Consider the following 15,470-nt stretch of genomic DNA (forward strand, 5'->3'; position numbering starts at 1 on the left):
TAAAAGAAAAAAGAAAAAGAAAAGACTGAACAGGTGACTCCCAGAGGACTGGTTACTCTGTCAGACACTCTTAAAAGAAAATGTAACAAATAAGAGACAACAAGCAAACACTCCACAGGACTACAAAGTACCACATCCCACTCGTGGTTTGTGCGGACATGAAGCTGTCTTTCTGTGAAGTACATACACTCACACAAACATATAGTACATATAGATAATAGGGTGTATATTCGTCCTTTTTTTAAAAACTTGATTTGGACATATAGTATACTGAAAGAAAACTGTGTTTGGAGACTCTTAGTTTTATTCAATGTATTGTCTCTTTCACAAAAAATAGACCATTATCAAACCGCAGTTGGGTGGGGATACGAGATGATGTGAACAGTTTCTTCAAAAATGTTACAAAATGTAGCCCTTAAAAATTAACTCTGCTTTAGTGAGGAATGAAACAGATATAACAGCACAACCCACATTTAAATAAGAAAAAGCTGTGTAAAACAATTATTTAAAAGAAAATAGCAATAACACACACTCTCTAACACCTGTACAGTAGTAATTATCATAAAAAATCTAATTACGATCGGGGATGTGAACTTTGTGAAAATGAAGGAAAATAAGGATATTTTACAGCTTTAATGTGTCATGTCAAGCCAGATAACTCATGCTAATTCACATTTGTGGCACTGAATTAATCAGGTTTTGAAATTGAATATAATTAACACATGAAATAAACTGTAATATCATAAAGTGAAATACAGAGTACATTAACCAACACCCAGAACTGATTTTGTTTGATACAGTCACTTTCATGTATATTATTACTGATAAACACATCATGACTGTGAATCAAGGAAGAAACAACCCATGTATCATGCTGAGTAGAACAATATACAAGCAGTAGTGATGGTAGTTGACTTGAAGCATTAGCGAATATTCTCTTTAATGTCAGGTGTAGAAGCAGATTTCATCATAGGAATCAATGTGAATTATACTAAAACATGTTTAAAATGATTCAACTGCCTTAATGAAAGAAGAGATGCTTTTAATTTCCAATGGTCTGACCGCACCCTGGTCAAGACTGCAGCGAACAAAGACCTGAATATGAATGTAATGTCTACAGATGATCTAATTATCTCAAATAGTGTACCTTTACTGCTATTTGTATATGTATTTGTTTGCGATTTGCAAAGTAAAACAGTAACTGTAGCAGAATAATGTGGTGGCAGGTTCTGGTTTATGAATCTGTGGTTTATTCGTTGTTCACAGCAGTGTACAGATTATTTTCTGTGTGATGTGAATGTTTGTATGAATATGGAGAAAAAAAGATGTATTGATGTCAAATAATACTGGTAAAAAAATATTCATATAAGATGGAAGGATGCTATCTAAATGTTTATTTATTTTTGATGTCATAAAAGATGAAACAATAAAGATGAAGAAATTATTTCACAAAAATATATAAAAAATCTACTTTGGTAAAAATATTAAATTAGTTTTGCATGCTGACAATATTGCTCACAATATTGCAAATGTGGTTTTACATAATTAAAACTGCATTAATGCAATTTTATAGATTTTATATATATTCTTTTCTTTTATTGGTCACGATGCTGAAACGTTAACAGCATTGTGTCTGCTCGTAATGAGATTCTGTCGAGTGTGTTTTGCCGCAGTGGTTTCTGACCTGTTTGCATATGTTCAAACAAAAAGCGATTCGTGACTGTCAGATTGTTGGATTTGAATACATTTAGAGGCCTGGTGTGGTGAAATTATTCAACAATTTACAAAAAAGCCTGAAAAGTACCTACTTTATATTGCTTTCTAACTATGATGATTATTTTGTAACTCCTCAGATTTACTTTAAAACCACTTTGGAGGTTCTTGACCCCCAGGTTGGAAACCACCATTTTCATAATTTCTACATTTTCTTTTATATGTATGTGATTTTAAGCTCCTATGTACCACACGCTCACTTTCAAAGCTGCTCTTTGCCTGTTATTTTAAAATTTATACATTTTTGTTAAAGCCATCTTTCTTTAGGAAGTCTCACATTGAATTTTCAGCCAGTTTCCAGCTCTTTCTTTTCTATCAGGCCCTTCAGCCAGCTAGATGGCAGACAGAGAAAGAGAACATGTCCGAAAACGTGACTGAAATTACAATCGCTTGGCTTGCATCTTTGTCCCCCTCCATGGCCACAGTGAAAGACAGCATCTTAAAATAGCTCTCCCTCTCTGGTTATTTACATTACCTTAAGTGCTGTACTCTCGTCTGGGACTCGGGGAGGAGCCACACTGGAGTGGGTGGGGTTGCTGATGGTCAGGAAAGATGGACTTGGGTGGGGGTTAGAGGGCGGTGTAGCTTACTGGCGCCCATTGCCATACAATCCACCAACCCCGATGCGCAGAAATGACGCAGGTGCCCCACCCATCCACCGCGCCCCCTCCCTCCATCGCAGGCGACCTTTTTGACGTCCTTGAGAACTGAGACCAATCCCATAAAAAGAACAGAGGGGAGAGAGAGAGAGAGAGAGAGAGAGAGGGAGTCTCATCTCCATTCATAGAAAGTACCTCAGAGAGCACTCATGATAATTAACAATTATGAAAGAAACTGTCGCTTGTCCAAAAGTCAATCCATTTATTTAGAGCTTTATGGTGAGTAGAGGGTTGTTGGGGGATGGTTTTGTGTAGGACTCACTTCAAGAGAGCATTTGGATACAAACCAAAACAGATTTCATGACTACTAGATATATTTAGATGTCCTATCGTGTCTTTCAAGGAGTCACCGACAGTTTGACCATTGCAGATTTTTGTCTTGCATTTGTAATGATCTATAATTAAGAGTCTTATTATACATTTCTTTTGTTTTGATAAATAATCGTCTTTTCTCTTCTCTTCTCAGAAAGCTCATTATTTTTACTCATAAGTGATCTCAATATTGATTTTTTTTTTTTTTTGCTTTTTAATTAATTAGGAAATATTGAAAACTTGATCAATCAGTCATACAGAGTGAACACTACCCTCCCAACATCTCCTATACCACTTCTCTGCTTTGTCTGGAGGAAGATACTTTGAAAGTCTAATGAGATCCAAGAGCAATGGACGGATCGTGGCCTGTGGACAGACAGTTAGTTTGAAATGTTAAACTGAACCATTTTTCCTTCGCTACATTTTATCTGTAACAACTGTCTTCTCTAATTTCATCTTATACTTATTTTCCGAGACCAACCTTAAGAGATAAAAGGCATTCTGGGAATCAAAGTCCCACTGGAGCACTTTCCCTCAATGTGGACATGTGGAGATGAGATAACGGAGAGCAGCCAGTACATTCAGATAGTGATCTGATGTGCTATAATCAGGCATAACTTTAGAGAGAAGATTTAAAGGAAGGTGACTGTCCACATAGAAAAATAGAAATAGAAAATGTATTTATTTTTTTTAAACAACATATATACATATACACATACACACACATATATATACATACCCATACACACACATATTTTCCTATTTTCTTTCTTTCTTCCTCCTTTTTTTTTTTACTTTCCTCTTTCAGGCATACAACAAACAATAAATATCTAATGTTCGAATGGGTGTAGGATGAAGCAATGAGCTTTTCTTGTCCTACCTCTTTTTTTTTTTTTCTTTTTTTTTTTTTTTTTTAGACTCTATCAGACACTTCCAAGCTAAAGAAGAGAACAAAAAAATATCAAGAGAAGGTGGATACATTGCATGTCCAGTTCAATGGGGAATTCCTATTTTACACATTAAAATCAGTCTACTTATCATAAAAAGACAATAAACCAAAATGTTTTGTGTTTGATATTTTTAATGTAAAATCTACAAGACAAATTGGAGTGTGACATTTGAAAAACCTTCTAAAAGATACTATTTAGTTGGATGAAGAAACATTTTGGATTCCTCATTTTCACACACTTGCCTGATACTACAACCAAAATGTCAGGATGTCTGAACCTCTTAGGTCAGTCTTTTTCAACTCTTTCTCTCATAAGTCTCTCATCCCTATGAAAGGGGCAACACAAACTCACTTCTGCAGGAGATTTATGTAAGTGATGGTAATTATGATGACAATCATGAAAAAAACCTGTGAAGGTCTCACTGTGACAGTCCTGTTCAGATTTGAGGAGGGCAGCAGTTTATACCCCTGAGAGCTTTTATACAACTGAGGCCTACCTGGCCCCCAGAACAAAATTTCGCATCAACACAATTTCAATGTAACAGTGAGCCTGGCTGTAAAAAACAGCATTAATAATTCTCATTGCAACCACAAAACACATAGATAAGTGTGGTTTAAACATGATACGGTTTCTTGATCAGTCTCTCCTCTTTAGATAGTGTGACACAAGGAAGGCAGCTCATATCTCATCTGAGGCTGAGGCTCTGCCATCACGAAGACAGGCTACTATTTATGTCCTAAGTAATGTCCCCTGTAATTTAATTTCAAGGCAGCTAATTGAAACATGGGAAGAGGGCGAGGAGGAATGGAGAAGGGGAGGAGAACAAGAAGAGATTTGGATTGTGTGAGAATAAAATAGTTGTTTTATTAAAGTGAACGTTGAAGAAATAACAAACATGAAGCTTTTTTATACATCAGAGCATACAAAACACGTAACACATAATTTGTCTGACTGTTTCCCACATATCTCTCCATCTCCTCCATTAGTCCCTCCAAGCAGCTGAGGAGCATCTTTACCAAAATGAATGTAGGGCTGATCTAATTGAATCAGCCACAAGAACCTAATTATAGAACCAGCTTTGTTCCACTCAGTGCCGGCTGCAGGTAGACCGTCTGGAGCTCACCGCAGGAATGAAGTGACTTCTCTCCGATCAGCGAACTGGCATTTCCTAATGAGTCAGAGCCATGAATCAGCTTTACTAATATTGGAATTAGAGCTGTGAGTTAAACGGTTACTCAGATTCTCTGAGAGCAGATTTTTCAAGCAGTGGAGAGCCATCAGCTTCAATGGATCAATGAAAATCTAATTGTTGCATTAAACCCTTCGTGTGTGGGTCATCAATGGTGCAGAGACTTGGAATCAGAGGTGAACAAGCAACAGTCACAACAGAATATCACATTTCTTTGTTCATATCTATCTTTTTTTCTTATGTGTTTTTATTGCTAATTTAAACATATTTCCAAAGACAAATTATTCATGTGACAGAATGGCTGGCCCAGTTTCCAAAAGAGAATTTCAATGTGCCAAATTCTTACTGCAAAAAACCACACTGACTTCCTAAATATAGCTTTAAGCACAAAATTCTGTATGTGGTGTTCATGCACCACCTCATTTTAGTACAAGTTTCAATGGTTAATCCTGGTTGTACAGATCTGCAGATGTTTTCATTTTGTGTGCTATATGACATTTTGAGGTCAAAATTAGATTATAGCATTTTGTAATATTGGAAAATTGAAACTCTGTTGTGAAATCTGAACCAAAGCAACTGCAATGCAACAACAGCGTGTCTGTATCTCTGACTTTGCGTGTGTCTTTATTCATCTGATCTGCTATAAAAAATGTTCCAACAGCCCATCTCTTTTCTAAAGATGGGGAGGAGGGGGCACACTGGACGAACAGTCCTTTTTTTATCTCATAGAAAGTCAGTGGGGAGAATAATGTAGTGGCCACACACACACACACACACACACATAGGTACAAAAGCACACATTAGCCCCAGGGGGCCTGTTCACTCTCAGAATGAAGATGCTGAGGGTGGGAGGGAGGGTGGATGGGACCCATCTGAACCATTCTATGTACACGGGCCACGGTCTGATAGCAGTGAGACACAGAAGGAAATATGTGACATTTGTCATGAAACCTTCTCATGTTTTATGGAGAATTTAAGAGAAGCTTTTGTTTAAATGTCTCTACATATTAAAGATTCTGTTCAATTTAATATAGGTTAAATTTTGGCAACTAGTTTTTTCACTGTCACGTTACATAAAGCGTGACGGTGAAACAGCAAGAGAAGAAACAGGACAAAGATGGGAAGAGAATGTTAGGAGGGTCGTTGTACCTCTTAGCTCATCACGACGCACATCAGCTTCCAGCTCCACCCTGTCCGGTGTGTGTGTGTCTTTAGTATCACAATCAGTTCCCAGCTGAGTCTGAGCCAGAGGATCCATTAGAGCTGATTGAGGAGCAAAAGGGTGCAGACGTAACCCTGAGAGAAGGTGACGAGAACACACACACGCACACACAGTCCAGTCTCATAAAGCATGAATAAAACTACACAAGCAACAAAACATACTCATACACACACACACACAAAAAATATCATTCTTCACCAATGACGTAGCATGAAATTGAAGTTGAGCCACAAAGGAAGTTAAAGGTCAAAGCTCATGAAGGGATTACGCAATAAGTGTGTGTGTGTGTGTGTGTGTGTGTGTGTGTGTGTGTGTGTGTGTGTGTGTGTGTGTGTGTGTGTGTGTGTGTGTGTGTGTGTGTGTGTGTGTGTGTGCAACAAATGAGGTACCAAATAAATAGAAATCAGTTTGTTGTTTTTTTACTTTCAATGCAAACAATTGGAAAATACATCTTTTTCACAGCAGGCGTTTTGACTTATTATCGTAATAAAAAAAGCACAGAAGTCACTGATAACATTAACAATGTCTCTGCTCTGTACAAGCATCTCATTAAGCCATGACTGTGTGACAGCGAGCCAGCATGCAAACACAACCCTGAAACGGAAACAGCCAAATGGAAATCATTTCATTTATTCTGTTAATTACAGTGATGCCTGAAAGTTTGTGAAACATTTAGATTTAGCTCTATTTCTGCAGAAAAATGAATTTCTAAAGCTAGACAAAAAGAATCCAATTAAACAAAGGAAACAAAAACATATTCATTTATTTGGGGGAAATTATCCAGACATATTTTGGAGACAACAGCGTGTGAACCCTTAACTACCAGAATCTAATTTCCCCTTCAAATGAGCTGATAATCCTTCACATACTTTTGCCATGCACAAATATGTGACATTGGTTCGTTTTCTTCACTAAATAAATGACCAAGTGTAAGGGTTTTGACTCATTTATTTAGTTGCTGTCTCTTTATCTAGTGTCAGGACTTGCATGGAAGTCTGATCATGTTTTAGGGTGTAAAGTTCAGATAAAATATATTTGATGAATCCAAAATAGTCTTTCTATAGAGACATGATTGTAATACAGTTAAAGCATAGACAATGATCCGTATTAAGAAGAAGGGAATCAAAAAACAAACATAGAAAATCAAAGTCAGACCAGATAGGTTTGTGGATGTAGTGAAGTCTCTAGTGTGTGTATCAGGGATTAAGACAAGTGTGTTTTTATGTTAAAAAGAGGAAGAGCGAGGACAACAGTTTCCTTGTTGTCATAGACGAGAAGAGAGGTCTTTCTGCCTCTCGTCTCTGTCTTTGTGTCAGACGGGAGCAGGGAAAGGGTCACTGTAGAGAGGATGAGTGAGGGCGAGAGGGGAGAGACAACATAGGGATGATGGGCCGGATGGTGACAGTGTTGAAGAGGTCACACTCCAGTAAACTGCAGACTGACAGTGTTTGACTGGGCATCACGTCAGAGGCAACCTCGCATCACATGCTGGGGGTCACATGATTGCTCAGAGTGAGTGACAGGTAGTAATAAAGCAACCAACACACACAATATGTACAAATACATATATACAAGTAGTATAAAGCAAAAACACACAATACAACAGCCAGTGTTCATTCTCTAATAATCGCAGAATATTTATTTAGAGAACCTTGTAAAATTGTTTCCATCTAGTTTTTTAATTAAAGATATTTTGGGGATTTTATTACAGCCTCAGTATTTTCTAGAGGAGGAAGGGTGACACAGAAATACACACTAACAGGTTGGACAAATGTGACTCCTTATAACATATTTGGATACAATATGTTTCTATGTTAAAAGACACATTAAAATATATTTATTATTTTCATTTCATTTGAAAGGTGGGACGGCACAGTAAACACGTTATATATGTACGTTCATCTACAAACCACTAGGGGGAGCCAGGTGGTCTGAAAATAGAGATGCACTCTTTTTGGAGTCCAGGCATCTGAGTTTATTTTCCTGAAAAAAAAGTGTTGTAAATTCTAAAATTTCCATCTCTATAGAAACTTCTTTGAACTTGGCTTTGGTTTGCTTTTCTGCTACAAAAGTAACCGCCAATAAGTGTGTCAGTGAGTTGTCATGGTTCTGTGGAAATGTTTGTTCTGTGGTTTTTTGGTAAAATTAATGATTTCACTGCTCTAAAAACTCAAGAAAGCACTTCTAAGACGTTAACCAGATTAAAACAGCTATTTAAACCCACAAAACTATGAATCACACTATAATACATAAAACAGAGCTGACTTAAGTCTGACTAACAACCACAAAAGACCAAACTATTTATGGACCGATGTGCTGCATCATCATCATGGTGCCAGTCAGGGACAACACCTAACACAATAGTAGGTTTAGGCCTCACAGATAAAATCCAAAAACTACAAATAAATACATGAACTGTCAGATCTCAAATGAAGCCATTAGAGACGATGTGGAGAAGAAATTTCTAAAGCTGCCGTTTCTTTTAACTAAAGAGCTAAACATAACTTCCTCTATCCAATTATCTTCTGCCAGACTGTGAGAAAAATGAGTAACCTTTAACGACGCTGACACAGACATGCAAGAACATAAAGAGAGTTGGGTTTCAAGAGTGTGTGTGTATGTGTATGTGTATGTGTGTGTGTGTGTGTGTGTGTGTGTGTGTGTGTGTGTGTGTGTGTGTGTGTGTGTGTGTGTGTGTGTGTGTGTGTGTGTGTGTGTGTGTGTGTGTGTGTGTGTGTGTGTGTGTGTGTGTGTGTGTGTGTGTGTGTCTTTTTTGATATGGTTACTTAATTGGTGAGTGAGTTCATGGATATCAGAATTTTTACTTTCTTAATACAAAATTACTGACCAGTGATATTGGTGATAGGTCTGTTGTTTGGGTGTATGGATGAATTTAACCTTTTAGTCAGTGGTTTTGGTTTGTGGTGTGAAATTTGTGAATAATTTAACATTTTTGTTTTGCAACTTGCAAATGGTGACTCCTTGTCTTGCAGTGGATCACAGAAAGGAGTTGGACACAAAATTGTGGCTTATTACACAAGGTACATAAATTATTACATGTTCAATATGTCTGGCACCACAGGAAAAAACAACCTACTTCTTTGTGTACTTTCCACTAGATGTCACTGCAATCCAAATATTGAAATGGCAAATGGGACAAATACAGGCTGAGAGATGCAAGTAAGTTCATATAACATGAATTTCAACATACCAGGTTGATGGGTTTTATCTTTGAAAATTGCAGTTGAAATTAGTGGGGCAAGTTTGTCTCATTGCATTTACCAAGACATACTTGTTATCATGGCAGTGGAGCCTGAGATGATTCATTTCATTATATTTGAATACTATCAAGACAAACTCAAACGTTTTTAATTACAGGTAAAGTTGGTCATTCAAAAGTCTGTTTGCATTTTTGCACTTCTTTGTATTCACAGAATTTATTTAAACCAGCATCATGACAGGATTTGACCTGAATATCCAGATATTTTTAAAATAAGTTTAGCTTCAACAACACATCTATGAATTGAATTAACGCTTGCATTATTTGCATATGAGATTGGCTGAGACTCTGCCAAGACTTTTTCCCCATCATATTTATTGTGCCCCTTTATTAATTGCATTTTACTGTAACACATCGTGACTGGTTTTTACTTCCTGTATCATCAAGATCTATTTTTTCTGTCTGCAGCTGTGTCTCTAAATGTTGCTGTTCTCTCAAACCCAATTTGTTTCTGTGCGATAATATGACCACTGCTGTTTTCCATAATACAGATGGATCTTAATCAGTGTGATGCTGATGCTTTTTATGCATAACACACATCTCCCACTGGTAAACTGGAAATACTGGTATGTGTGTGTGTATGTGTATGTGTGTGTGTGGTTCCAAGTATTCCTCATGTTGTGGGGACTTGCCTCCATCATAGGGACAAAAAGCCAGTCCCTTTACCTAAAATTATTAATTTAAGGATGAAGACTTGGCTACAAGTTACAGTTAGTTTAGGGTACTGTTAAGGTTAGGGTAAGTCTCTAGGAAAAGCGATTATTGAACAATGCTATGGTGCACTGTTCTGTGTGTGTGTGTGTGTGTGTGTGTGTGTGTGTGTGTGTGTGTGTGTGTGTGTGTGTGTGTGTGTGTGTGTGTGTGTGTGTGTGTGTGTGTGTGTGTGTGTGTGTGTGTGTGTGTGTGTGTGTGTGTGTGTGTGTGTGTGGGGCCTAAAATATGAATAGTGCCTACACTGCACTCGAAGTCTAGATCAAAGAGCTCTTTGGTGTTAAGCTGAAATCGATCCTGGGTTAGGACTTATGTGGGTTTGAGGAAAAGTGTAGCCTCTTTTCAAGGGATTTTGGAGACACCTCAGATCAGTCAGACCGGCTTTAACTTAGCTTTAAAGTGCAGCTTTTTGGTGCATCATTGCCTGTTCCTCTAGTTTCAGCATAAAGGGGCACAACCAAAGGCCCTGGGCAACCGTACACTTCCTGTGCCCTCAGTTCAACAGGGGATTTTGGGGTCCATTGATGGAACCTGACTGACTCTTGACAAAAAATGATGTAATTTCATATCATTGGAGGAAAGATGGCTCTGCACACTCTTGGTATGCAAGTTTACAGCCAAGGCTTTGCTCACTAGATCTTCATCAAGGCATGCAGAGCCCTCTTTTCTCTATTTATCATGTTTGTGGCTTTCTTGCATCTTATCACTGTGTCATATTTGCAGTAATCTGATCAAAATATCACTAAATGAAAGCATACAGAGTCTAATTCTGTCAAAAAAATCCACTGAGATATCAAATTTAACAAACATAAATGTAACACACCTACTCCCTCTAAACGTTGTAGCACTACATCATTAAAACAACAGCCACATCACAAATGTGAAAAAGACCACAAGAAGAAAACATAGTAGGAACATCAGGGATACAATAACATAATTTAATGCATTTTTGATTGTGCATTCACCAGTACATACTGCATCATAACACATCAAATTTGTGTGTAATCGTGCTGCTCATTTTGCATGGCAGGTTGTAAAGTGTTGGTAAATACACATTATGGTGCTTTATGCAAACAAAGTGATGGAGACTGTTGCTGTGGTTGGCATAATGACTGCAAAATGAGCAGATTCTAGTGAATTAAGGTTGTATTGAATCATCTGAACATATTACACTTAGACAGAAGCTGACACCATCAACAATCATACCTATTGACTGTGACAATGAGTCCACTTTTAACGTCTCCACAAAGCACAAGAGACATATAAGCTGGAAGTGTCTGGGGTAGAAGTACTCATAAGGGCCCACAAACCACATTTACAGTAGGGGCATCTCCTACAGTACATGACACTAGAAAATACAACAAACAATATGTTGTATAATTTGTGACCTTGGTTACTGTCATGTTCAGAAAAAGACATAAACATCCTGTTACTGATAATACATTACCCTACTTCACCCTACTTCACTTGAAGCAGCCAGTGAGCTCATAAAGGCATTATGGCTGGCAATAAAAACATTCACTATCCATTATGGTAACAAAAAGCTCCCCAACGTTCTTAAAATCTTTATAACACAGCTTGAAAAATGAGTAGAGTGACTAAAAACAAGTGTGATACTTGACCTCAAATATTATAATACATGCATGATGAAGGCTTTTAGCAAGTCCTATTAGCTAAATTAAAGTCCTCCTCCAATTAAAATGTGTTTTGCTTCTTGTTCCTTCACTTGGATGTTTGAGCTTCATGTGCACAATGATGTATGTGCAGAATTTGATAATAGAAGGCTGTTTTCACATTCATCTGCTGAAGGGGAAAAGTCTCATTGGAAATCTGAATAGGAGTGTGTTATTGTTTTGTCCCAGTCTGGCTCTACGTCCCTCCACCAGTCCAGTCTCAACTGAAATGAAACACTAATTATGATATTCAGAGCTGCAGTTGTCTTTTAGTCCAATTTATAAGCAGATCTTTCAGCATTCTGTTTGATAAATGTACTGGTTCTTATTTGTCAAAAGCAATGTTTCTAGTCTTTGGAAAAGGTTTCTGGGTTGGCAATATAGCGCTTTGTTTACTGTGTTTGGTCGGTGTGATTTGTGCACTTTAAGTTATATTTGCAAGTTTTATTTTTGATGTGTCCTCAGCCAAGCGCAGTCATTGCCTTTTGTGTTTTTTGTTGTTTTTCCCAGCGTGCTATTCCCTCCATACCTGCCCTGCATTCACCCTCCTAAGGTGTTGCCCTGCTCCATATGTCTTTCCCAGCAAATCAGCTCCCAGCCTGCCCCTCAGTCTTGCCAGGTGTTCTTTGTTGCTTCATTACTTCAGTCTTGGTTTTCAGTTAAGTTATGTTGGATCCACTGTTCAGTTTGCTCTGTTTTGTTCTGCTCAGTTGGTTCAGTTTTACTTTGCATGTGCATGAGCCTGGAATACAGACATTACTCTTTGAGCTTTGCTCTGCCTATGAACTCTTGCATTTTGGTCCTCCTGCTTCGCTCAACCTGACAGGTTGGGCCTTCGAGTAACAACTTACACTTGAAACCATAAAAACTTGCAACCCTTCAGTACGCCAGTAAAACTGACTTTCCAGTGAAGTAGGAGACATCTGTTCAGCAGTTAAATATTTTAAATTAAATACTACACATGTTAAACTGCATAGATGTTGGATTTAACTACAACAGCATTGATTATTGTAGCTATAGGAGTTTAAAGGATGGGTTCACATTTTTCAAGTCTGTCTTAAAACAACAGTCAGTTGCCCAACTACAATAGAATAGAATAGAATAGATCTTTATTGTCATTGTACATTGTACAACTAAATTGAGATGCAACCCCTTATTAGTGAAAATCGATGAAAAGTGCAAAGATAAAAACATGAATGGGATAAAAATTCAAAAACATAAATACCAAGCCTTGCATACAACATGTCATTCAAATAATTGCACAGTCACAGCATATTGCATGTCATTCAAGTTATTGCACAGTTAACCCGATTATTGCACAGTCAGACACATTTTTTTAATGTGTTTTTATTATTATTTCTATTGTTTATCTGAAGTATTTTTTTTGCACAGATGGGGGATAGTGGATTTTGTCCCCCATGGCTACATTTTAAGCACATATTGAATCATGTAGTAAGTTCAATTTATAAAATTTCCCTCTGAAATGTTGTGGTAGAAAAATGAAATTACAGTTAGTAAATGTAAGCTTATTTATTTATTTTGTTTCCAGCTGTGATTATTGGGACATAAGCAAGATGTCAAGATGTTTACAGGTTTTATAGCCGGAAGTTTGGGGCTTACAGAGAGTCCCTGAAGGCAGCATGATGTACACTGAACAGTTAATAGCTCTGTTGGCCGTCCTTTCCCCTCTCCTCCCACTCAGCCAAACCAATATAAACATTTGTGAACAGTGGGGACACTCCCCAGCTAACCATCCTCGTTAGGGAACCTCGGACACTAACAGAGATGGCTCAAACCGACATTCAAAGTACAGCTTTCCATGAGATAGTGGAGCTAAACGTGGGCGGACAGGTGTATGTGACCCGACTGGAAACTCTCACAGCGGTCCCCAACTCTCTCCTATGGCTGAAGTTCACGCAGAGCTCCCCGGGCGCCCTGCCAAAAGACAGCAAGGGCCGCTTCTTTTTCGACCGGGACGGCTTTCTGTTCCGCTACATTTTGGACTACTTGCGGGACTCTGAGCTTTTTCTGCCTGAGTTGTTCAAAGAGAGGAAGAGGCTGCAGAAAGAAGCGGACTTCTTCCAGCTGCCGGAGCTGTCGAGGCGCCTGGCAGCTGTCAGCAAAGACAGCTCGTACACTGAAGACGGAGTGGAGCCGGAGGAGGCTGAGCTCGCCAGCCCGGCCACCTCCTCCTTGGACAAAGCCCTGCGCTCTCCCGGGGCCAGCGCCGGCTACATCACGGTCGGGTACAGAGGCAGCTACACTATCGGGAGAGACATCCAGGCTGATGCCAAATTCCGCAGGGTTGCCAGAATAACCGTCTGCAGCAAGATCTCTCTGGCTAAAGAGGTTTTTGGGGAAACCCTAAATGAGAGCAGAGACCCCGACCGACCCCCTGACAGATACACCTCCAGGTATTACCTTAAGTACAACTTCTTGGAGCAGGCGTTTGACCGGCTGGCCGACGCTGGTTTCCACATGGTGGCCTCCAACTCCACTGGGACCTGCTCATACGCCACTAATGACCCGGGGGAGGACAAATTGTGGACCAGTTACACCGAGTATATTTTCTTCCGATGAACTGACTGTCTGGTTACAGAATCAGTGCATTCATGCTCATGACTTATTACAACAAACAGGGAACAACCATTAATTGTAAAACATCTATTAACCTTTCAAACTGGCAGTTTCACTCTGATAGTTCATGTTTTGTTTTTGTTTGAGTTCAGTTGGATCAGGCTGCAGCCACAGTTAACTTTTCTGTCATTTTGCCCTCTGTTCTGCAAGAGGCGGAAAAGGACTTACAAACTAAGACATAAATCTCATTGGTTAGAGAGGAGCGAAGACAAATATGACTTTTTCGTGATGCGTCACTGGGTTATTTTTATGGGCCTTTAGGCCTTATGGCTTTCAACAGTCACAGAGGCCGTTTTGTTCTCTAAGTAGATGACAAAGGGATGGAGGGTCTCTCAGGGTGGCAGAAATGTTAAGAGCTGGTTTCCTTGATCCTCACTGAGCTGTGCTTGCTTGTCATTGTGTTATTTTAGAGAGGCTACTGATGTTTTGCAGGCATTAACAAGGACAGGTACTGTACTATATGCCTAATGTTTGGTCTGGTTTTGACTTGCAGTCATGTATTTTCCTAATATCTCACGTCTTAATTTGAATTATTTTGTAGTTAGGGTTAGGGTATATGAGTTTTTGGTATGATACTTTTATTATTTTGTTGTTTAGTTTGATTATATTGACCACACATTCCAGTATCACAGATTTTCAGATAACACTTTTTTTTCACAGTGCTACATTATGTGCCATCTATGATCTGTCATCGTTTTCTGTTTAATTATGTTACAGCAAATAAAGTGTGAGATGTTAACACTAATGTTGAATTCACCGTCAAAACTCTTTTAAAGTGTTTCTCCCAAACCCCAAATTGAAAGAAGGGAACTGATGAACTGCATGTTGTCCAAATACATTTCACACAACATAACATATTTTTCTCCTCTCAGGTCACCAGTGTCCCAAAGATTTTTGCAGTTTACAAGACCATCTTATCAGGACTCTAGAAATATAACCAGAGACCAAATCTATAAGACAGAGATATCAGCTATAATGCCAGCAAAATGCTTTGACAAGAATCAGACTTGAATTAAGTCACATTAAATTGTTTTAAATATGTTAAATGTCACCTTTATCACATT

The 15,470-nt window shown here is 38.4% G+C and overlaps 1 protein-coding gene across 1 annotated transcript; it reads left to right on the forward strand.

Moving 5' to 3' along the window:
- The first annotated feature begins 13,461 nt into the window (after positions 1 to 13,461).
- Positions 13,462 to 15,139, forward strand: LOC133977703 (BTB/POZ domain-containing protein KCTD12-like). Its single transcript, XM_062415958.1, has one exon. It carries the CDS (start codon positions 13,555 to 13,557, stop codon positions 14,347 to 14,349), a length of 795 nt encoding a protein of 264 aa, XP_062271942.1. The 5' UTR covers positions 13,462 to 13,554; the 3' UTR covers positions 14,350 to 15,139.
- The last annotated feature ends 331 nt before the right edge of the window (positions 15,140 to 15,470 follow it).

The sequence above is a fragment of the Scomber scombrus genome, chromosome 1 (genome assembly GCF_963691925.1).
Source record: "Scomber scombrus chromosome 1, fScoSco1.1, whole genome shotgun sequence".
NCBI classification, from domain to species: Eukaryota; Metazoa; Chordata; class Actinopteri; order Scombriformes; family Scombridae; genus Scomber; species Scomber scombrus.

Coding starts and splice junctions, on each gene's coding strand:
- LOC133977703 (XM_062415958.1), top strand. CDS start 13,555: ATGGCTCAAACCGACATTCAAAGTACAGCTTTCCATGAGATAGTGGAG.